Genomic DNA, 12,571 nt, shown 5'->3' on the forward strand with positions numbered 1-12,571 from the left:
TACACAATTTCCCTCCTTGAGTGGACCAACTCTTTCTCCAGCTCCCCTCTCCTTCCTAATACATGTATAAAACGCCTTGGGGTTCTCCTTAATCCCGCCCGCCAAGGACATTTCGTGACCCCCTTTTGCCCTCCTAACTCCCTGTTTAAGCTCTTTCCCACTTTCCCTGCATTTTTCAAATGCTTAGTCGTATTTTAAGTTGCCTAGACCTCAGATATGTATCCTTTCTGGTTGTATCACAGCTTGGTCTGGGCTCCTGCTCTGCCCAAGACCGCAAGGAACTACAAAAGGGTCATGAGCAAAGCCCAGTCCATCACGCAAACCAGCCTCCCATCCATTGACTCTGTCTACACTTCCCGCTGCCTCGGGAAAAGAGAGGGGGGTCGTGCCTCACTAATGTTTTTGAGGAGGTGACAAAAGTGATTGACGAGGGAACGACTGTGGATCTTGTCTACGTGGATTTCAGTAAGGCATTTGACATGGGTCCCTCATTCCACACTCCCAGAGAGTGGTGGGAGTGTGGAATGAGCTGCCGGATAAAGTGGTAAATGCGGGGTCACTTTTAACATTTAAGAAAAACTTGGACGGGTTCATGGATGAGAGGGTTGTGGGGGGATATGGTCCAAGTGCAGGTCAGTGGGACTAGGCATAAAATGGTTCGGCACAGACAAGAAGGGCCAAAAGGCCTGTTTCTGAGCTGTAATTTTCTATGGTTCTAAAAGCAGCCAGCGTAATCAAGGACCCCACGCACCCCAGACATTCTCTCTTCCTCCTTCGGGAAAAAGATACAAAAGTCTGAGGTCGCGTACCAACCGACTCAAGAACAGCTTCTTCCCTGCTGCCGTCAGACTTTTGAATGGACCGACCTCGCATTAAGTTGATCTTTCTCTACACCCTAGCTATGACTGTAACACTACATTCTGCACTCTCTCCTTTCCTTCTCTATGAACGGTATGCTTTGTCTGTATAACGCGCAAGAAACAATACTTTTCATTGTATCCCAATACATGTGACAACAATAAATCAAATCAAATCCTTCTCCCCTATGTACTCTATGAACGGTATGCTTTGTATAGTGCGCAAGAAACAATACTTTTCACTGTATCCCAATACATGTGACAATAATAAATCAAATCAAATCCTTCTCCCCTATGTACTCTATGAACGGTATGCTTTGTATAGCGCGCAAGAAACAATACTTTTCACTGTATCCCAATACATGTGACAACAATAAATCAAAAAGATGTGGTCTCACCAACACCCTATACAATTGCAACAGTAATAATGAGTTGGATGAGGGAACAAAATGTAACATCTCAAAGTTTGCAGATGAGACCAAGTTGGGTGGGAGGGTGAACCGTGACGAGATGCAGAGATCCTTCAGAATGATCTGGACAGGTTGGGTGAGTGGGCCAATCAATGGCAGATGCAGTAGAATTTGGATAAGTGTGAGGTTACTCACTTTGGAAGCAAAAACAAGGCGGCAGATTACGACCTGAATGGGCGTAAATTGGGAGAGGGGAGTGTGCAGAGGGACCTGGGTGTCCTTGTGCACCAGTCGCTGAAGGTAAGCATGCAGGTGCAGCAGGCGGTAAAGAAGGCAAATGGTATGTTGGCCTTCATTGCGAGAGGTTTCGAGTACAGGAGCAGGGATGTGTTGTTGCAATTATACAGGGCCTTGGTGAGGCCACACCTAGAGTATTGTGTGCAGTTTTGGTCTCCTTTTCTGAGGAAGGATGTTCTTGCTCTCGAGGGAGGGCAGCGAAGGTTTACCAGGCTGATTCCGGGGATGGTGGGACTGATGTATGAGGAGAGATTGACCAGGTTAGGATTGTTTTCACTGGAGTTCAGACGAATGAGGGGGGGGATCTCATAGAGACTTATAAAATTCTAACAGGACTAGACAGGGTAGATGCAGGGAGGATGTTCCCGATGGTGGGGGGAGTCCAGAACCAGGGGTCACAGTCTGAGGATTGGGGGGAGACCATTTAGGACGGAGGTGAGGAGACATTTCTTCACCCGGTGAGCCTGTGGAATTCATTCCCACAGGAAGTAGTTGATGCCAAAACATTGAATGTATTCGAGAGGCGGCTGGATATAGCACTTGGGGTGAATGGGATCAAAGGTTATGGGGGGAAAGCAGGATTAGGCTATGGAGTTGGATGATCAGCCATGATGGTGATGAATGGTGGAGCAGGCTCGAAGGGCCGAATGGCCTCCTCCTTGTAGAATCCCTACAGTGCAGAATGAGGCCATTTGGCCCATCGAGTCTGCACCGACCACAATCCCACCAAGGCCTTATTTCCATAACCCCACATATTTCCCCTGCTACTCCCCCCGACACGAGGCTCAATGGCCAATCCCCCTAACCTACACATATTTGGACACTAAGGGGCAATTTAGCACGGCCAATCCCCCTAACCTACACATATTTGGACACGAAGGGGCAATTTAGCACGGCCAATCCCCCTAACCTACACATCTTTGGACACTAAGGGGCAATTTAGCACGGCCAATCCACCTAACCCGCACATCTTTGGGCTGTGGGAGGAAACCAGAGCACCCGGAGGAAACCCACGCAGACACGGGGAGAACGTGCAGACTCCACACAGGCAGTGACCCGAGGCCGGAATTGAACACGGGTCCCTGGCTGCTGTGAGTCAGCAGCCCCATCCTGCCCCCATCTTCTGTAAATGCCAACATCCCATTGGCCCTTGTGTTTTTAGAATGACACACTGCACCTGCCCTTTCGGAGAGCTAGCACAAGGGGGCCTACAAGTGGGCCGAAGGGTCTCCTCAGACCAGTGGAAGGGGCCGAAGGAGCAGACACAGGAGACGGAACAGTTGCTGGTGATCTTTCGGTTTTATTATTATTGCACATGACCCCACATCAGCACGAGTAAAGTAAAATCAGGAGCGGGGGCGGGGTAAACGCAACACCAAGCTCAAAGCAAATCCAGGAGGGCGCTACGGGTACCAACAAAAAAATACAAAAAAACAACCCTCAAAAGGGGAGGAAAGAAATAAGACATCGTTTACAGGGAAAACAAATTAGAATAAAAATCTCTGATAAGTCCATCATCTCCCCACCTTCATTTGGGATCTAGTTTCTTTGCAATAGAAATCCAAGGGTCACACAATATACATTGGGGATGGGGAGGGGGGGGGGGGGGGGGTACTGCTCCAGCTTTGTCCTCTTTTCCACCCCCCCTTTTCACTGCCCACAAGTCCGAGAGCTCCACGTGCAATTCGCAAAACAAAAAACAAGTCCTGTAGCAGAAGAGATTAAAAATATCGATTAGTGAGGGGTTTTGGCAGGTGCATAGAGAGTACACAGAGTGCAATATTTGTATCGAGGGGGGCGAGGCAGTAGAGTTGCCAAGACAACAAGCGGTGTTTGAATTTTTGCCCACTTGGTTTCAACTCGGCACTTGGCTAACAGTAGCCTATCTCTGTAACCTCCTCCAGCCCCTACACCCCCTCCCTATCTCTGTAACCTCCTCCAGCCCCTACACCCCCTCCCTACCTCTGTAATCTCCTCCAGCCCCTGCAAACCACCCTCTGTAATCTCCTCCAGCCCCTACACCCCTCCCCATCTGTAACCTCCTCCAACCCCCTCCAGCCCCTAAACCCCTCCCTATCTGTAACCTCCTCCAGCCCCCTACACCCCTCCCTATCTCTAACCTCCTCCAGCCCCTACACCCCCTCCCTACCTCTGAACCCTCTTCCAGCCCCCTACACCCCTCCCTATCTGTAACCTCCTCCAACCCCTACACCCCTCCCTATCTCTGTAACCTCCTCCAGCCCCTACACCCCCTCCCTATCTCTGTAACCTCCTCCAGCCCCTACAACCCTCCTTCTGTAATCTCCTCCAGCCCCCGACACCACTCCCTATATCTGCAACCTCCTCCAGCCCCTGCAAACCACCCTCTGTAATCTCCTCCAGCCCCTACACCCCTCCCCATCTGTAACCTCCTCCAACCCCCTCCAGCCCTTAAACCCCTCCCTATCTGTAACCTCCTCCAGCCCCCTACACCCCTCCCTATCTCTAACCTCCTCCAGCCCCTACACCCCCTCCCTACCTCTGTACTCTCTTCCAGCCCCCTACACCCCTCCCTATCTGTAACCTCCTCCAACCCCTACACCCCTCCCTATCTCTGTAACCTCCTCCAGCCCCTACACCCCTCCCTATCTCTGTAACCTCCTCCGGCCCCCTACACCCCCTCCCTATCCCTGTAACCTCCTCCAGCCCCTACACCCCCTCCCTATCTCTGTAACCTCCTCCAGCCCCTACACCCCCTCCCTATCTCTGTAACCTCCTCCAGCCCCTACACCCCCTCCCTATCTCTGTAACCTCCTCCAGCTCCCACACTCCTCCCTATCTCTGTAACCTCCTCCAGCCCCTACACCCCCCTCCCTATCTCTGTAACCTCCTCCAGCGCCTACAACCCCTCCCTATCTCTGTAACCTCCTCCAGCCCCCTACCCCCCTCCCTATCTCTGTAACCTCCTCCAGCCTCTACATCCCTCCCTCTGTAATCTCCTCCAGCCCCCTACACCCCCTCCCTATCTCTAACCTCCTCCAGCCCCCCACACCCCCTCCCTATCTCTGTAACCTCCTCCAGCCCCTACACCCCCTCCCTATCTCTGTAACCTCCTCCAGCCCCTACACCCCCTCCCTATCTCTGTAACCTCCTCCAGCCCCTACAACCCTCCTTCTGTAATCTCCTCCAGCCCCCGACACCACTCCCTATATCTGCAACCTCCTCCAGCCCCTGCAAACCACCCTCTGTAATCTCCTCCAGCCCCTACACCCCTCCCCATCTGTAACCTCCTCCAACCCCCTCCAGCCCTTAAACCCCTCCCTATCTGTAACCTCCTCCAGCCCCCTACACCCCTCCCTATCTCTAACCTCCTCCAGCCCCTACACCCCCTCCCTACCTCTGTACTCTCTTCCAGCCCCCTACACCCCTCCCTATCTGTAACCTCCTCCAACCCCTACACCCCTCCCTATCTCTGTAACCTCCTCCAGCCCCTACACCCCTCCCTATCTCTGTAACCTCCTCCGGCCCCCTACACCCCCTCCCTATCCCTGTAACCTCCTCCAGCCCCTACACCCCCTCCCTATCTCTGTAACCTCCTCCAGCCCCTACACCCCCTCCCTATCTCTGTAACCTCCTCCAGCCCCTACACCCCCTCCCTATCTCTGTAACCTCCTCCAGCTCCCACACTCCTCCCTATCTCTGTAACCTCCTCCAGCCCCTACACCCCCCTCCCTATCTCTGTAACCTCCTCCAGCGCCTACAACCCCTCCCTATCTCTGTAACCTCCTCCAGCCCCCTACCCCCCTCCCTATCTCTGTAACCTCCTCCAGCCTCTACATCCCTCCCTCTGTAATCTCCTCCAGCCCCCTACACCCCCTCCCTATCTCTAACCTCCTCCAGCCCCTACACCCCCTCCCTATCTCTGTAACCTCCTCCAGCTCCCACACTCCTCCCTATCTCTGTAACCTCCTCCAGCCCCTACACCCCCCTCCCTATCTCTGTAACCTCCTCCAGCGCCTACAACCCCTCCCTATCTCTGTAACCTCCTCCAGCCCCCTACCCCCCTCCCTATCTCTGTAACCTCCTCCAGCCTCTACATCCCTCCCTCTGTAACCTCCTCCAGCCCCCTACACCCCTCCCTATCTCTGTAACCTCCTCCAGCCCCCTACACCCCCTCCCTATCTCTGTAACCCCCTCCCCCGATTGCGGAGGCAGTGGGCAAAGAGGTGAGGAAATGGATTTCGGTCGATCCGACTGGAATCGGCTCAGGAAAGTCTCCCCCCGCCCCCGCTCCACACTCACCGTTTCCAATCCAGTGCCTTCAGTTCACAGGGCACTTTGTCCTTCAGAGTGCGGATCCACACTGACTTGGTCTGGGACACTTTCCACTATTGTCTACAGAGGGAGAGAGAGAGAGAGAGAGAATAAAGTGTCGAGGCTGCGTGTCTGGGAAAGGGGAGTTTAAATGTCCAAGCAACACACTGTGGATGCTGGAACCCGAAACAAAAACAGAAGATGCTGGAAAATCTCAGCAGGTCTGACAGCACCTGTGGGGAGAGAGAATAGAGCCAACGTTGAGAGTCTGGGTGACCCTTCGTCAGAGCAGAGAGGTTTTAAAGTTTATTTCCCAGTGTCACAAGGAGGCTTACATTAACACCGCAATGAAGTTACTGTGAAAATCCCCCTAGTCGCCACACTCCGGCGCCTGTCCGGCTAACACCGAGGGAGAATTTAGCACGGCCAATGCACGTCATTCCGACTGGGGCGGGGAATCCGGAACACCCGGAGGAAACCCACGCAGACACGGGGAGAACGTGCAGACTCCGCACAGACAGTGACCCGAGCCGTCTTGCAGTGTCAGGGATTGGTAATCGAGACACCCGGGGTCCAAACCTAAACCACGGTAGATTGAGGGTTTTTAGGGGTGGCGCAGTGGTTAGCGCTGCTGCCTCACAGCGCCAGGGACCCGGGTTCGATTCCCAGCTCGGGTCACTGTCTGTGCAAAGTCTACACGTTCTCCCCATGTCTGCGTGGGTTTCCTCCGGGCGCTCCGGTTTAAAGTTTATTTATTAGTCACAAGCAAGGCTCACATTAACACTGCAGTGAAGTTACTGTGAAATGCACCTAGTCGCCACACTCCGGCACCTGTTCGGGTCAACGCACCCCTAACCAGCACGTCTTTTGGACTGTGGGAGGAAACCGGAGCACCCGGAGGAAACCCACGCAGACACGGGGAGAATGTGCAGACTCCACACAGACAGTGACCCGAGGCCGGGAATCGAACCCGGGTCCCTGTGAGGCAGCGGTGCTAACTAATGTGCCACCGTGTCTCCTCCCACACTCCAATGACGTGCGGGTTAGGTGGATTGGCCATGCTAAATTGACCCTTAGTGTCAGGGGTATTAGCAGGGTAAATGTGTACGGGGATAGGGCCTGAGTCGGACTGTGGCCAAACGGCCGCCTCCTGTACTGTGAGGATTCTATGATTAGTGTCACAAGTCGGCTTACATTAACACTGCAATGAAAATCCCCGAGTTGCCACACTCCGGTGCCTGTTCGGGTAACACTGAGGGAGAATTTAAGTTTAAAGTTTATTTATTAGTGTTGCAAGTCGGCTTACATTAACACTGCAATGAAGTTACTGTGAAAACCCCCCAGTGGCCACACTCCGGCGCCTGTTCGGGTAACACTGAGGGAGAATTTAGCACGGCCAATGCACCCTAACCAGCATGTCTTTCGGACTGTGGGAGGGAACCGGAGCCCCCGGAGGAAACCCACGCAGACACGGGGGGGAGAATGCTCAGACTCCACACAGACAGTGACCCCGAGCCGGGAATCGAACCTGGATCCCTGGCACGGTGAGGCAGCAGTGGCCAACCATGGGCGTCGCTGACTGGACCAGCATTTATTGCCCATCCCTAGTTGCCCCTTTTGGAGGGCAGTGGAGAGTCAACCACATTGGCTGTGGCTCTGGAGTCACATGTAGGCCAGACCGGGGTAAGGACGGCAGAGGGTGTGGGAGGTGACGTTACGTCAACAGATTCTTTAAAGATGGTGGGACATAGTGTGGAAGTAGCAAGGCATTGTGGGATCCAGAGGCAGAGTAGAAATGGTTCCGCTGAACCATTTAAAGGAGCTGAGGGGTCCGGGTGGGAGAAGTTGGGGTTGTTCCCCTGGGGGTGAAGGAGATCGAGGTGGGATTTGATCGAGGCGGACATGATGGTGACAGGATTGGAGAAGAACGAACATTACAGCACAGGAACAGGCCCTTCAGCCTACCAAACTGGCACCAATTCTTAATCCTTATTTTGACCCAATACTTAATGCCCTTATGTGGTTTCTATCCCATTATTTGCCTCCCATTCATGTACCCATCAAGATGGGCCTTGAACGTTGCCAATAGAAATCATAGAAACTCTACAGTACAGAAAGAGGCCCTTCGGCCCATCGAGTCTGCACCGACCACAATCCCACCCAGGCCCTATCCCCATATCCCTACATATTTACCCACTAACCTACACATCTCAGGACACTCGGGGGCAATTTTTAGCATGGCCAATCAACCTAACCCGCACATCTTTGGACTGTGGGAGGAAACCGGAGCACCCGGAGGAAACCCACGCAGACACGAAGAGAACGTGCAAACTCCACACAGACAGTGACCCAAGCCGGGAATCGAACCCAGGTCCCTGGAGCTGTGAAGCAGCAGTGCTAACCACTGTGCTACCGTGCCGCCCTTCCACCACCAATGTGCCTGTTTCCACCACCTCCACTGGCAATGCGTTCCACGCACCCACCATTCCGTGTCATAGAGGTTTACAGCATGGAAACAGGCCCTTCGGCCCAACTTGTCCATGCTATCCCTTTTTTTAAAAAACCCGAAGCAACCCCAATTGCCCGCATTTGGCCCATATCCCTCTATACCCATCGTACCCATGTAACTGTCTAGATGCTTTTTAAAAGACAAAATTGTACCCGCCTCTACTACTACCTCTGGCAGCTCGTTCCAGACACTCACCACCCTCTGTGAAAAAATTGCCCCTCTGGACCCCTTTGTATCTCTCCCCTCTCACCGTAAACCTATGCCCTCTAGTTTTAGACTCCCCTACCTTTGGGAAAAGATGTTGACTATCTAGCTGTCCCTCATTATTTTATAGATCTCTATAAGATCACCCCTCAGCCTCCTACGCTCCATGGAAAAAAGTCCCAGTCTATCCAGCCTCTCCTTATGGCTCAATCCATCAAGTCCCAGTAGCATCCGAGTACTGCACTCTTTCTAGTTCGATAATATCCTTTCTATAATAGGGTGACCAGAGCTGTACACAGTATTGCAAGTGGCCGTACTAAGGTCTTGTACAACTTCAACTTAAAACCTTCCCTGCACGTCTCCCCTAAACTGTCCCCCCCTCACCTTTGAACCTGTGCCCTCTTGCAGTTGACTTTTCCACTCTGGGGAAAAAGACTCCAACTATCCACACCTCTCAATTTTGGAGACTTCTATCAGGTCGCCCCTCAGCATCCGTTTTTCCCAGTGAAAACAATCCGCGTTCATCCAACCTCTCCTCAATCCCTAAAACAGTCCAGACCAGGAAACATCTTGGTAAACCTTCTTTGCACCCTCTCCAAAGCATCCACGTCCTTCTGGTGGTGTGGCGACCAGAACTGCACGCAATACTCCAAATGTGGCCTGGCTAAAGTTTTATACAGCTGTAACATAACTCTTGCACTCAATGTCCCAGCCGATGAAGGCAAGCATGTTGTATTGCCTTCTTGACTAGATCCCTCTATGTCGATGTTCCTAAGGGTTCTCCCATTTACTGTACAAGACAAAGAAAAGCTGTTCCTGTTGGCTAATTGGTGCACGGACTCAAGGGGGACGTGAATGAACCGTTACCACAGAGAGGGGTAATGATGCGGAACTCGCTCCCAAAATTCCCCTCCAACTCCATTTACAAGTTTGCTGACGACACCACTGTACTGGGTCGGGTCTCAAACAATGACGAGACAGAGTACAGGAATGAGATAGAGAATCTGGTGAACTGGTGCGGCAACAATAATCTCTCCCTCAATGTCAACGAAACAAAGGAGATTGTCATCGACTTCAGGAAGCGTAAAGGAGAACATGCCCCTGTCTACATCAATGGGGATGATGTGGAAATGGTCGAGAACTTCAAGTGTTCAGGTGTCCAGATTGAGGCTAGGTTGTTTGGCCATTCTAAATTGCCCCTTAGTGTCCCGGGATGCATAGGTTAGAGGGTAAATATTTAGGGATGTGTGGATAGGGCCTGGGTGGGATTGTGGTCGGTGCAGACTCGATGGGCCGAATGGCCTCTTTCTGCACTGTAGGATTCTATGATTCTAGATCACCAACAACCTGTCCTGGTCCCCCCCACGCCGAAACTATAGTTAAGAAAGCCCCACCAACGCCTCTACTTTCTCAGAAGACGAAGGAAATTTGGCATGTCAGCTACGACTCTCACCAACTTTTACAGATGCACCATAGAAAGCATTCTTTCTGGTTGTATCACAGCTTGGTATGGGGCTCCTGCTCTGCCCAAGACCGCAAAAAATTACATGTTTGTGAATGTAGCCCAGTCCGTCACGCAAACCAGCCTCCCATCCATTGACTCTGTCTACACTTCCCGCTGCCTCAGGAAAAGCAGCCAGCATAATCAAGGACCCCTCGCACCCCGGACATTCTCTCTTCCACCTTCTTCCGTCAGGAAAAATATACAAAAGTCTGAAGTCACGTACCAACCGACTCAAGAACAGCTTCTTCCCTGCTGCTGTCAGACTTTTGAATGGACCTACCTCGCATTAAGTTGATCTTTCTCTACACCCTAGCTATGACTGTAACACTACACTCTGCACCCATTCCTTTCCTTCTCTCTGAATGGCATGCTTCCATCTCCCCTATGTACTCTATGAATGGCATGCCTTGTCTGTATAGCGTGCAAGAAACAATACTTTTCACTGGATCCCAATACATGCGACAATAATAAATCAAATCAGATTGCGAGAAGCAGAGGCTATGAACAAACTCGATAGGGAATGGATTGGATTATTATTGCCACATGTATTATGATAAATTGAAAAGTATTGTTTCTTGCGCGCTATACCGACAAAGCATACCGTTCATAGAGAAGGAAAGGAGAGAGTGCAGAATGTAGTGTTACAGTCATAGCTAGGGTGTAGAGAAAGATCAACTTAATGCGAGGTAGGTCCATTCAAAAGTCTGACGGCAGCAGGGAAGAAGCTGTTCTTGAGTCGGTCGGTACGTGACCTCAGACTTTTGTATCTTTTTCCCGACAGAAGAAGGTGGAAGAGAGAATGTCCGGGGTGCGTGGGGGGGTCCTTGATTATGCTGGCTGCTTTTCCCCGAGGCAGCGGGAAGTGTAGACAGAGTCAATGGATGGGAGGCTGGTTTGAGTGATGGATTGGGCTACATTCACGACCCTTTGTAGTTCCTTGCGGTCTTGGGCAGAGCAGGAGCCCAGACCAAGCTGTGATACAACCAGAAAGAATGCTTTCCATGGTGCATCTGTAAAAGTTGGTGAGAGTCGTAGCTGACATGCCAAATTTCCTTAGTCTTCTGAGAAAGTAGAGGCGTTGGTGGGGCTTTCTTAACTATAGTGTCGGCATGGGGGGATCAGGACAGGTTGTTGGTGATCTGGACACCTAAAAACCTGAAGCTCTCGACCATTTCCACTTTGTCCCCATTGATGTAGACAGGGGCATGTTCTCCTTTACGCTTCCTGAAGTCGATGACAATCTCCTTCATTTTGTGGACATTGAGGGAGAGATTATTGCTGCCGCGCCAGTTCACCAGATTCTCCGTCTCATTCCTGCACTCTGTCTCCCTGTCTCGTCATTGTTTGAGATCCGACCCACTACAGTGGTGTCATCAACAAACTTGAAAATCAAGTTGGAGGGGAATTTGGCCCCACAGGTCGGTGTATAAGGAGTGTATAGGTTTACAATTGGATAGACACTGAGGAAAATAAATTCTCAGAGGTGCAGGGATAGAACGGGAAGAGTGGGACTGACTGCATTCCTCCATAGATAGTAACAACTCGACGGGCTGAATGGCTTCCTGTGGTGTAACGTGAAGTCAACATTGAAGAAACGCCTGCAAATGAGTTCAATTCCAACCGGAGATGGTTTCGAGGCACTTACATCGGCAAGGAGAGTTTGCACGGGCTCCAATGTCACCACACTTTGCGTCTCTTCAGCTGTCGCCGTGGCGACGGTCTCTGCCAAAACTGGTGGTGGCAGCTCTTTGGTCCCCGCCATTTCCAGAGGGGCCGGCACCGGCACCGGATCCGCCACTGGAGGGGTTTCTGCGGCTCCTTCGGCAGGGGTTCCAGCAGCCGGACTCTCAATGGTGGGTGCGTCCTTCGGCACCTGTTGGGAAGAAGGGAAGATTTCAGAAGCTGGAGCTACGAGTCCAGGGGGGGCAGTCTCTGGGTCCAAAGCACGGCCAATCCACCTAACCTACACATCTTTGGACACTAAGGGACAATTTAGCATGGCCAATCCACCTAACCTACACATCTTTGGACACTAAGGGACAATTTGGCATGGCCAATCCACCTAACTTACACATCTTTGGACACTAAGGGGCAACTTAACTTGGCCAAACTCAGCCAATGTTCTGGGGGGACCCGGGTTCGAATCCCCGCCATGGCAGCTGGTGGAATTTGAATTCAATAAAAAAATATCTGGGATTAAGAATCTACTGATGACCCATTGTCGGAAAAACCCACCTGGTTCCTTTAGGGAAGGAAATCTGCCGCCCTTACCCCGGTCTGGCCTACATGTGACTCCAGAGCCACAGCCAATGTGGTTGACTCTCAACTGTCCTCTGGAACGGCCAAGCGCAAACTGCCCTCCAAGGGGCAACTAGGGATGGGCAATAAATGCTGGCCCAACCAGCGACGCCCGTGTCCCGCGACTGAATTTTTACGTAGTACCGCAACGTGGCCAGTCGCGACTCCAATCGGAGCAAATCCCGAATTACATCCCCCT

General features: G+C 52.0%; 1 protein-coding gene across 2 annotated transcripts in view; it reads right to left on the minus strand.

Moving 5' to 3' along the window:
• Positions 1-2,848: 2,848 nt before the first annotated feature.
• LOC144481680 (Y-box-binding protein 2-B-like) overlaps positions 2,849-12,571 on the minus strand; it is a 72,673-nt gene continuing 62,950 nt past the window's right edge. For both annotated transcript variants that reach the window (XM_078200816.1, XM_078200815.1), the window contains 3 exons: positions 11,720-11,947; positions 5,846-5,938; positions 2,849-3,270 (listed from right to left, as the gene is read on the minus strand). In XM_078200816.1, coding sequence (XP_078056942.1) covers positions 5,870-5,938; positions 11,720-11,947 — 297 coding nt within the window. In that variant the 3' untranslated portion in view covers positions 2,849-3,270; positions 5,846-5,869. The remainder of the gene's footprint in view (positions 3,271-5,845; positions 5,939-11,719; positions 11,948-12,571) is intronic.

Source organism: Mustelus asterias, chromosome 31 (assembly GCF_964213995.1).
Source record: "Mustelus asterias chromosome 31, sMusAst1.hap1.1, whole genome shotgun sequence".
Lineage (NCBI taxonomy): Eukaryota > Metazoa > Chordata > Chondrichthyes > Carcharhiniformes > Triakidae > Mustelus > Mustelus asterias.